The 10,765-nt window shown below is 47.8% G+C and overlaps 3 protein-coding genes across 7 annotated transcripts in view; all 3 read left to right on the top strand.

Annotated features, from left to right (window-relative positions):
• Positions 1–7,577, top strand: part of traf3 (TNF receptor-associated factor 3) — a 10,813-nt gene extending 3,236 nt beyond the window's left edge. For 2 of the 4 annotated variants that reach the window (XM_054613368.1, XM_054613369.1), the window contains exons 5-14: positions 1–89; positions 297–461; positions 1,541–1,621; positions 1,734–1,808; positions 1,894–1,986; positions 2,060–2,200; positions 2,748–2,925; positions 3,188–3,531; positions 3,642–3,833; positions 4,858–7,577. The exon at positions 1–89 is cut by the window's left edge and continues 16 nt beyond it. In XM_054613368.1, the coding sequence (XP_054469343.1) occupies positions 1–89; positions 297–461; positions 1,541–1,621; positions 1,734–1,808; positions 1,894–1,986; positions 2,060–2,200; positions 2,748–2,925; positions 3,188–3,531; positions 3,642–3,833; positions 4,858–4,893 (1,394 nt within the window). In that variant the 3' untranslated portion in view covers positions 4,894–7,577. The remainder of the gene's footprint in view (positions 90–296; positions 462–1,540; positions 1,622–1,733; positions 1,809–1,893; positions 1,987–2,059; positions 2,201–2,747; positions 2,926–3,187; positions 3,532–3,641; positions 3,834–4,857) is intronic. The other 2 variants (XR_008531738.1, XR_008531737.1) reach the window with 2 other exon arrangements.
• A 638-nt stretch (positions 7,578–8,215) lies between these two features.
• mipol1 (mirror-image polydactyly 1) overlaps positions 8,216–10,765 on the top strand; it is a 47,886-nt gene continuing 45,336 nt past the window's right edge. Inside the window, 1 exon segment of the mRNA XM_054614430.1 lies at positions 8,216–8,302. The gene's annotated coding sequence lies outside the window, so the exon portion shown is untranslated.
• c15h5orf63 (chromosome 15 C5orf63 homolog) lies at positions 9,051–10,439 on the top strand. Of its 2 annotated transcripts, none has more exons than XM_054614431.1 (3): positions 9,051–9,452; positions 9,732–9,788; positions 10,156–10,439. In XM_054614431.1, exons 1-3 carry the CDS (start codon positions 9,078–9,080, stop codon positions 10,309–10,311), a joined length of 588 nt encoding a protein of 195 aa, XP_054470406.1. In that variant the 5' UTR covers positions 9,051–9,077; the 3' UTR covers positions 10,312–10,439. The 2 variants fall into 2 exon arrangements, with proteins under 2 accessions (XP_054470406.1, XP_054470407.1); XM_054614432.1 differs by lacking the exon at positions 10,156–10,439 and adding an exon at positions 9,952–10,149.

The raw sequence follows: 10,765 nt of genomic DNA, 5'->3' as shown, positions 1-10,765 counted from the left end.
GCTGCCATCGGGAGATCATGGCACTGAGAGTTTACTGTCGCAGTGAAGCTAACGGCTGTCAGGAGCAGATGAGTCTGCAGCAGATACCAGTGAGAAAGACACGTTTACTCACTGTCACATGGCAACAGAGAACCCTGCTCTCTGATTGGCTGTAGTGTGTGCTTTGTAAAACACCGTAAACAGTTAACCCTGAATAGAAACAATAAAGGACCCCAGGTGTTCACGTGAAGTTTATGACCAGGTTTGATCATATCAAGACAACTCAGTCTTACTGTCTCTCACCTGTCTGTCTGTAGGACCACCTGAATGTGTGTCCGTTCTTCGAGGTTCCCTGTCCGTTGGGTAAATGTAAAGAACGAATGATGAGGAAAGAGATTCCTGACCACCTGAGCTGGAAATGTAAACACAGAGAGACCAGCTGCGAGTTCTGCATGACCAAGATGCCTCTCACCGACCTGCAGGTACTTCATGACATCACCGCTAACCAATCTGCAGGTGGATCAGCTCCAGTTCTGGAGACTTGCTGAAGAGGTCTGGGGACTTGATTCAGAGGTCTGGGGACTTGATTCAGAGGTCTGGGGACTAGATTCAGAGGTCTGGGGACTAGATCCAGAGGTCTGGGGACTAGATCCAGAGGTCTGGGGACTAGATCCAGAGGTCGGGGGACTAGATCCAGAGGTCTGGGGACTAGATCCAGAGGTCGGGGGACTAGATCCAGAGGTCTGGGGACTAGATCCAGAGGTCGGGGGACTAGATCCAGAGGTCTGGGGACTAGATCCAGGGATCGGGGGACTAGATCCAGAGGTCTGGGGACTAGATCCAGGGATCGGGGGACTAGATCCAGAGGTCTGGGGACTAGATCCAGGGATCGGGGGACTAGATCCAGGGATCGGGGGACTAGATTCAGAGGTCGGGGGACTAGATCCAGGGATCGGGGGACTAGATCCAGAGGTCTGGGGACTAGATCCAGGGATCGGGGGACTAGATTCAGATCAGGGATCGGGGACTAGATCCAGGGATCGGGGACTAGATCCAGAGGTCTGGGGGATCCAGGGATCGGGGGATCCAGAGGTCTGGGGACTAGATCCAGGGATCGGGGACTAGGGGACTAGATCCAGGGATCGGGGGACTAGATCCAGGGATCAGGGGGGACTAGATCCAGGGGTCGGGGGACTAGATCCAGGGATCGGGGGACTAGATCCAGAGGTCGGGGACTAGATCCAGGGATCAGGGGGGGACTAGATCCAGGGATCGGGGGACTAGATCCAGAGGTCTGGGGACTAGATCCAGGGATCGGGGGACTAGATCCAGAGGTCTGGGGACTAGATCCAGGGATCGGGGGACTAGGCAGCCAACCAAATAATGCAACAGGCGGGCTTCACTACTTTACCATTGACTTCCTGTTTTGATGCCGGTAGATGTGGCACGGCCAGCTATCTGGGTAGCTGTTGAGAGACATTTTGTGTTAATCACATCTGAACATCCAGTCTAAAGTTATTGTTCTAATGATGAACATAGTTAAGGTTCTGTCTGTTTTCAGAAACACAAAGAGACGGTGTGTCCAGCGTTCCCAGTGTCGTGTCCAAACCACTGCTCCTTTTCCTCCCTTCCCCGGAGTGAGGTAGGGATCCAGTTAGTCTTCTGCCGTCCAGTCAGACTGGCTTAATGTAGTTCTGTCACCTCACAGCAGAACCAAGTAGTGATGTCACTGATTGACTGGTTTTGTATTTCAGCTGTCCAGCCACCAACACGACTGTCCCAAAGCTCAGGTGAGCTGTCAGTTCACCCGCTACGGCTGCACCTTTAAGGTAAACGCTCATCCTCTTCCTCTCTTTCTTCTTCTGTTTCTTCTTCCCACTTCAAATGTTAATGTGTTAACTGTTTGTACTTCAGGGTTTGAACCAGGACATGAGGCAACATGAGTCCACCTTGGCAGCTGAACACCTGAGAATGATGGCCAACAGAAACTCCACGATAGAGAACAAGGTAACCATAGCAACCAGACTGAGGCAACAGAACGGAGGGTTGGGTGTGTGACTGTCCTTGTTTGCATCTCCAGGTGGAGGATATTAAAGGTGAGCTGTTGGAGAGGTACAAGGTGCTCCCTGCTCTCAGCAGTCGACTGTCTGAACTGGAGAACCAGAGCGACGAGCTGAGAGAGAAGAACCGACAGATGGAGCAGAAACTGGCCACCATGCAGGTAATACTTTTACCTAATTCTACCAAGGCAAGGCAATATATTTATACAACACATATTATCTACTGTGAAAGACCTAAGGGGGTTAGAAACCCCACAAAATAAGTACATTTCAGAAATGAATAACCGTCACAATTAAGGCCTGCAGACACACAGAGACAGACATTCATTCATGCTCACATCAACATCTATGGTCAATTTAGAGTGATCAGTTAACCTAAGCTGCATGTCGTTGGTCTGTGGGAGGAAGCAGGAAGTGTGCAATGACACAGTGCTGTATACATTACTGTATGCAATACATCTCTCTGACCCGAAGCCTTGTCTGGCAGAAGCAGCTGTAAATAAAGGTTTAATGCTTTCATTTCTAGTGGAAACAATAAGCATTGTGAAGGCAGAGCTTATGGGGGACTGGGATTGAAATAGGGACACAACTGGAACCAAAGACTGCAGTTGAAGCCTCTGCACCATCAACTACACTTTCTCTCTGGCAGTCAAAGTGACCAGTCTGTCCTCTGAACCTGAACCGACAATCATCTCTCTCTTCCTGTAGAAACTAATGAGCTCTCATTCAGAGAAGCTCCTGGAGGTGGAGCTGGAACTTCGTTCTCTCCGTGTGCTCAGAGACGAGGTGGAGAGCCTGAGAGGAACGCTGGAGACCGTCCGGACGAGACTGAACACTCTAGAACAAGGGGGACGCAGCGGGACTGGATCCACAACACATACTCTGGGTCAGTCTGGGGACTAGTTGTAGAGGTCTGGGGACTAGTTGTAGAGGTCTGGGGACTAGTTGTAGAGGTGTGGGGACTAGTTGTAGCGGTGTGGGGGTGGGGACTAGTTGTGGGGCGGTGTGGGGGTGGGGACTAGTTGTAGCGGTGTGGGGACTAGTTGTAGCGGTGTGGGGACTAGTTGTAGAGGTGTGGGGACGAGTTCCAGAGGTCTGGGACTGATCGCAGTAATCAATAACTGTAATGAATATTCACGTCTTTGCAGCATCCATGGAGAATCAGCTGAAGCGACATGATGAGATGCTGAGTGTCCATGAGATCCGTTTAGCCGACATGGACCTGCGTTTCCAGGTGCTAGAGACGGCGAGTTACAACGGGACACTGATCTGGAAGATCCGGGACTACAAGAGAAGGAAACAGGAAGCGGTGGCGGCGAAGACACTGTCGCTGTACTCACAGCCATTCTACACAGGATATTTTGGGTACAAGATGTGCGCCCGTGTGTACCTGAACGGAGACGGCATGGGCAAGGGGACGCACCTATCACTGTTCTTCGTGGTGATGAGAGGCGAGTACGACGCCCTGCTGCCCTGGCCCTTCAAACAGAAGGTACTGACTAGTTACTGCCTGGTTAACTGATTCAAAAAGGTTAAACTGTCTGTTATTCTGAGGCCAAAAGGATGCTGACAGACCCGTCTGTCTCTCTGCTTGTCCGTAAGGTAACTCTGATGCTGATGGACCAGGGTCCGTCGAGGAAACACTTGGGGGATGCCTTTAAGCCTGATCCAAACAGCAGCAGCTTCAGACGCCCTGCAGCAGAGATGAACATTGCCTCTGGTTGTCCTCTGTTTGTTTCTCAGAGCGTCCTGGAGACTGGCAGCTACATCAAAGACGACACCATCTTCATCAAGGTGATGATGAGCAACTCTGGGTCAGAGCATGAGTTGCAGAGGTCTGAGGACTAGTTGCAGAGATCTGAGGACTAGTTGCAGAGATCTGGGGACTAGCAGGGGTCTGGGGACTAGTTGCAGAGGTCTGAGGACTAGTTGCAGAGATCTGGGGACTAGTTGCAGAAGTCTGTGGACTAGTTGCAGAGAATATGGGACTAGTTGCAGAAGTCTGAGGACTAGTTGCAGAGGAATTGGGACTAGTTGCAGAGGTCTGGGGACTAGTTGCAGAGGTATTGGGACTAGTTGCTGAGGTGTGGGGACTAGTTGCAGAGGTCTGGGGACTAGTTGCAGAGAATATGGGACTAGTTGCAGAGGTCTGGGGACTAGTTGCAGAGGTCTGGGGACTAGTTGCAGAGAATATGGGACTAGTTGCAGAGGTCTGCGGACTAGGTGCAGAGAATATGGGACTAGTTGCAGAAGTCTGTGGACTAGTTGCAGGGGTCTGGGGACTAGTTGCAGAAGTCTGTGGACTAGTTGCAGAGGAATTGGGACTAGTTGCTGAGGTGTGGGGACTAGTTGCAGAGGTCTCGGGACTAGTTGCAGAGGTCTGGGGACTAGTTGCAGAGAATATGGGACTAGTTGCAGAGGTCTGGGGACTAGTTGCAGAGGTCTGGGGACTAGTTGCAGAGGTATTGGGACTAGTTGCTGAGGCGTGGGGACTAGTTGCAGAGGTCTCGGGACTAGTTGCAGAGAATATGGGACTAGTTGCTGAGGACTGAGGACTAGTTGCAGGGGTCTGGGGACTAGTTGCAGAAGTCTGTGGACTAGTTGCAGAGGTCTGAGGACTAGTTGCAGGGGTCTGGGGACTAGTTGCAGAGAATATGGGACTAGTTGCTGAGGACTGAGGACTAGTTGCAGGGGTCTGAGGACTAGTTGCAGAGAATATGGGACTAGTTGCTGAGGACTGAGGACTAGTTGCAGAGGTCTGAGGGTTTTTGTGTTTGGTGTTCATATTGATAAATATCTGTGTTGATTAATTCGGCAGGTTACCGTGGATACCTCCGACCTACCTGACCCGTGATGTTACGAACCCTCTGACCGCGCTGGTCTGAGATCTGCTCACCTGTCCACGCCCAGAGCAAAGGATGATGGGAAGGATCAGTGACAATGAAGGAGGCACGTCTATCTGAGAGAGACGACAACAGAAGAGAAGAAGAAGAAACAGACAGGAAGCAGCCAATCAGAGTGAACTTTACAGAGACCGGAGGGCAGGTCTTCTTCTGATTGGCTGATGGACTAAAGAGCTGTGTGTGTGTGCGTGTGCGTGTCCGCGTGCGTGTATGTGTGTGGATCAGTGTTGCCATGACATCACCATGGTGTGATCACTCAGAGCCACAATGGCTGCCACAGCGAGGACATTGTTGCTGCTCATTACTGATGCTGTGCATCGAGTTTTACTTCCTGTTTATTATGTGTTTACTAAGGCATGCTGGGAAATCCACTGCAGCCAAAGAGAAGCTCAGACAACCAGTACAGACCAGCAGGATAAAGTACAAAACCCTTCACATTAAAATGTACTCAATGAAACTATTTACATTTAACAAGACCCATTAAAAACCGTTAAGACCAGGAGAGTCGCACAAAGAACCGAGGAAGACCTGTTTAGACCCAGTACAAACCAGTGAAGACCTGTTTAGACCCAGTACAAACCAGTGAAGACCTGTTTAGACCCAGTACAAACCAGTGAAGACCTGTAAGTGAGAGTAGAACCTGAATGAACCCAGAGTATGGAAATTAATTTAAACAAGAGAAACCATCCAAAAGTGTCAGCAGAACGATTCATCGCTCTCAGTATAAATTCACTGTATGTACCAATATAAGTTCCCAGTATGTCCCAGTATAAGTTTCCAGTTTATCTCAATATAAGTTCCCAGTCTGTCCCAGTGTAGGTTCCCAGTTCAGGTTCCGAGTATAAGTTCCCAGTCTAACCCAGTATAGGTCCCCAGTATAAGTTCCCAGTACAGGTTCCTAGTAGAAGTTCCCAGTCCGTCCCAGTACAGGTTCCCAGTATAAGTTCCCAGTCTGTCCCAGTATAGGCTCCCAGTTCAGGTTCCCATTCTGTCCCATTACAGGTTCCCAGTATAAGTTCCCAGTCTGTCCCAGTATAAGTTCCCACTTTGTCCCAGTACAGGTTCCCAGTATAAGTTCCTAGTCTGTCCCAGTACAGGTTCCCAGTATAAGTTCCCAGTCTGTCCTAGTATAAGTTCCAAATCTGTCCCAGTACAGGTTCTCAGTTCAGGTTCCCAGTATAAGTTCCCAGTCTGTCCCAGTACAGGCTCCCAGTATACGTTTCCAGTCTGTCTCAGTACAGGTTCCCAGTTTGTCCCAGCACAGGTTCCCAGTCTGTTCCAGTACGGGTTCCCAGTTCAGGGTCCCAGTGTGTCCCAGTACAGGTTCCCAGTTCAGGGTCCCAGTATAAGTTCCCAGTCTGTCCCAGTATAAGTTCCCAGTCTGTCCTAGTATAAGTTCCAAATCTGTCCCAGTACAGGTTCTCAGTTCAGGTTCCCAGTATAAGTTCCCAGTCTGTCCCAGTACAGGCTCCCAGTATAAGTTCCCAGTCTGTCCGAGTACAGGCTCCCAGTATAAGTTCCCACTTTGTCCCAGTACAGGTTCCCAGTATAAGTTCCTAGTCTGTCCCAGTACAGGTTCCCAGTATAAGTTCCCAGTCTGTCCTAGTATAAGTTCCAAATCTGTCCCAGTACAGGTTCTCAGTTCAGGTTCCCAGTCTGTCCCAGTACAGGCTCCCAGTATAAGTTTCCAGTCTGTCTCAGTACAGGTTCCCAGTTTGTCCCAGTACAGGTTCCCAGTCTGTTCCAGTACGGGTTCCCAGTATAAGTTCCCAGTGTGTCCCAGTACAGGTTCCCAGTTCAGGGTCCCAGTATAAGTTCCCAGTCTGTCCCAGTACAGGTTCCCAGTATAAGTTCCCAGTCTGTCCTAGTATAAGTTCCAAATCTGTCCCAGTACAGGTTCTCAGTTCAGGTTCCCAGTATAAGTTCCCAGTACAGGCTCCCAGTATAAGTTCCCAGTGTGTCCCAGTACAGGTTCCCAGTGTGTCCCAGTACAGGTTCCCAGTTCAGGGTCCCAGTATAAGTTCCCAGTACAGGTTCCCAGTGTGTCCCAGTACAGGTTCCCAGTTCAGGGTCCCAGTATAAGTTCCCAGTACAGGTTCCCAGTACAGGTTCCCAGTGTGTCCCAGTACAGGTTCCCAGTTCAGGGTCCCAGTATAAGTTCCCAGTCTGTCCCAGTACAGGTTCCCAGTATAAGTTCCCAGTCTGTCCTAGTATAAGTTCCAAATCTGTCCCAGTACAGGTTCTCAGTTCAGGTTCCCAGTCTGTCCCAGTATAAGTTTCCAGTCTGTCCCAGTACAGGTTCCCAGTTTGTCCCAGTACAGGTTCCCAGTCTGTTCCAGTACGGGTTCCCAGTGTGTCCCAGTACAGGTTCCCAGTGTGTCCCAGTACAGGTTCCCAGTATAAGTTCCCAGTGTGTCCCAGTACAGGTTCCCAGTTCAGGGTCCCAGTAGAAGTTCCCAGTACAGGTTCCCAGTTCAGGGTCCCAGTATAAGTTCCCAGTACAGGTTCCCAGTACAGGTTCCCAGTACAGGTTCCCAGTATAAGTTCCCAGTCTGTCTGTGGGGTTTCGATTCATTTGCACAGTTTGAATGTTTGTTAAAAGCGTCAAAATAAAACACAAAGAAAACACAGAGAATGTCTTTTATTTTGGTAGGACATCAGTTTGTGATCATTCAGAGAAATAAATGTTTAATCAATTTTCACCTTTATTGAAAAGTTAAACTTATTGATTTCAGCAGAAAGCTTCTATTGATTTAAAACAACATAAATCTGATTATTCAATTATTCTCTGATTAGTAAAGACATCGTTTAATATTCAACCATAAATAAAGGAAGTGACGACACAACTCTGACGGAGGCCGTAGAGGAAGTGACGACACAACTCTGACGGAGGCCGTAGAGGAAGTGACGACACAACTCTGACGGAGGCCGTAGAGGAAGTGCTGAACGAACCTCAAACACAACCTGAGGGCGGCAACGCTGCGTGGAGGCTACTGAATTAAACACAGAGAAGAAGAAGAAACAGGAAATAGAAGAAGAAGAAGAAGAAGAAACAGGAAGAAGAAGAAGAAGAAGGAAGAAGAAGAAGAAGAAGAAGAAGAAGAAGAAGAAGAAGAAGAAGTAGAAGAAGAAGAAGAAGCAGCAGTAGAAGCAGTAGAAGAAGAAGAAGCAGTAGTAGTAGAAGAAGAAGAAGAAGAAGAAGAAGAAGAAGTAGTAGAAGCAGTAGTAGTAGAAGAAGAAGAAGTAGTAGAAGCAGTCGTTTTGATTTTTGTTCAACAAGTTCCTTCAAACTTTCACAAAAAACTTTATTTAAACAGCCGGAAGAGAAGCGGAAGTATCCAACGTTACCGACGGCTTCAGGTGAGCTAACAGGCTGTGTGTGTGTGTGGGTGGGTGTGTGTGTGTGTGTGTGTGTGTGTGTGTGTGTGTGTGTGTGTGTGTGTGTGTGTGTGTGTGTGTGTATGTGTGTCTGTGTGTGTCTGTCTGTATGTGTCTGTGGGTGTCTGTGTGTCTGTGTCTGTCTGTATGTGTCTGTGTGTGTGTGTGTCTGTGTCTGTCTGTATGTGTCTGTGTGTGTGTGTGTGTCTGTCTGTGTGTCTGTGTGTCTGTCTGTGTGTGTGTGTGTGTGTGTGTGTGTGTGTGTGTGTGTGTGTGTGTGTGTGTGTGTCTGTGTGTGTCTGTCTGTATGTGTCTGTGGGTGTGTGTGTGTGTGTGTGTGTGTCTGTGTGTGTCTGTGTCTGTCTGTATGTGTCTGTGTGTGTGTGTGTCTGTCTGTGTGTCTGTGTGTCTGTCTGTGTGTGTCTGTCTGTGTGTGTTTCCTACTCTTCTGAACTGTCTTAAAGCCTAAATTGTGTAAATTGAAAACGACGCGTTCTGATTGGTCAGGAGGTTCAGACTATAAACACGTGATCTCAGTCATTCATGAACGTTTCTCAGCGGACGGACTGACACATATTTCATCACGATCCTGCATCCTGCTCTGTGATTGGTCGGCTGGAAGCTTGCTGGATGTTTGAGGTCAGTAACATTTTGTTTGTTTTCTCAGATCAAATGTTTCTCCTGAGACGACCTGCTGCTCTGACCAGACTGGTTTCTCCAGACTACTTTACCCGCTCTGACTCTATTCACTAAGGTAATGAAACCTCGTATCTCCAGACTGGTTTCTACTTTACCCGCTCTGACTCTATTCACTAAGGTAATGAAACCTCGTATCTCCAGACTGGTTTCTACTTTACCCGCTCTGACTCTATTCACTAAGGTAATGAAACCTCGTATCTCCAGACTGGTTTCTACTTTACCCGCTCTGACTCTATTCACTAAGGTAATGAAACCTCGTATCTCCAGACTGGTTTCTACTTTACCCGCTCTGACTCTATTCACTAAGGTAATGAAACCTCGTATCTCCAGACTGGTTTCTACTTTACCCGCTCTGACTCTATTCACTAAGGTAATGAAACCTCGTATCTCCAGACTGGTTTCTACTTTACCCGCTCTGACTCTATTCACTAAGGTAATAAGAAGAATACATAATAAATCTGCTCATTATAAGAACGTATTACGTATTTTATGGTTGGTCTTAAAAATACTTTATTACATTATTTAGGCTCAATGCTTTTATTTTGAAGTCAGAAGGAAGTTCCCTTCCCAGTATCCTCAGATGTCGGTTTGTTTCTCTTTCGTATCAGCCAGAGAACGTTTGCATTACATTTGGATTCATAGTTCTCTGATGTAACAAAGTTGTGTTGATGAGTCAGATGTCTCCAGATGTTGAACCCTGTCCTCTTTCCAGGATCCGTGTCCTCTGTGTGATGAAGCTAAAGAACAGCTGGAACCTTTCAAGCACAGAGTGAGAACCAATACATTTAAATAAATGTGTTCTCAGACGGAACCAGAAGAAAAAGATGAACACGTTCTTTAAGTCTCTGTTGAAGGAAAGAGAGAGACATTCTGACCTGTCTGCCTGTCTGTCTGTATCTCTATGTGACCTGTCTGTCTGACCGACCTGTCAGTTTGTCTCCCTGACTTGTCTGTCTCCCTCACCTGTCTGTCTTTCTGACCTGTCTGTCTCCCTGACTACCTGTCTGTCTCCCTGACTACCTGTCTGTCTGTGTCTGTCTGACCTGTCTGTTTGTCTCTCTGACCTGTCTTTCTCTCGGTCCTGTCTGTGTCTCTCTGACCTGTTTGTCTCTCTGACCTGTCTGTCTCTCTGACAGTTTGTCCTCCATCAGGTGGACATCAGCCTCCCAGAGAACCGTCTGTGGTGGGACAGGTACAGGTGGGACATACCTGTGTTCCACCTGAACGGACGGGAGGTGATGAAGCACAGAGTGGACGTCGTCCTGCTGGACAAGCTGCTGAAGGAGACATGAGACACTGATTATTCATTGTTATGATCAATAATCAATAAACACCAATGATCAATAGATGGTTCCTCCCTGCCTCTTCTTCTGGGTTCATTACAGAAAACCAATCAGAACAGCCCGTCCTTGTGATGTCACAACTGAGGAACAAATGATATTCATCATTTAACACTAAGGTGTCGGTGTTGGCCAATCAGAGTAGAGGATCGTTAGTGATGTCACTGTGATGATGATGATGATGGAGACAAAGTTCTTTAGATGTTTAGAAAAAGAAACCAATCAACAATGTTTACTGCTAAACACAGAGACTGAAATGATTGATTGATTGTTGATTGATGGATTGATGATGGATTGATTAATGGATTGAATGATGGATTGATTAATTGATTGATGGATTGATTAATGGATTGAATGATTAATTGATGGATGATGGATTGATTAATGGATTGATTGATTGATTGAT

Source organism: Anoplopoma fimbria, chromosome 15, assembly GCF_027596085.1.
Source record: "Anoplopoma fimbria isolate UVic2021 breed Golden Eagle Sablefish chromosome 15, Afim_UVic_2022, whole genome shotgun sequence".
Taxonomy (NCBI): Eukaryota; Metazoa; Chordata; class Actinopteri; order Perciformes; family Anoplopomatidae; genus Anoplopoma; species Anoplopoma fimbria.
This window is presented reverse-complemented; position numbering and strand designations above follow the sequence as displayed.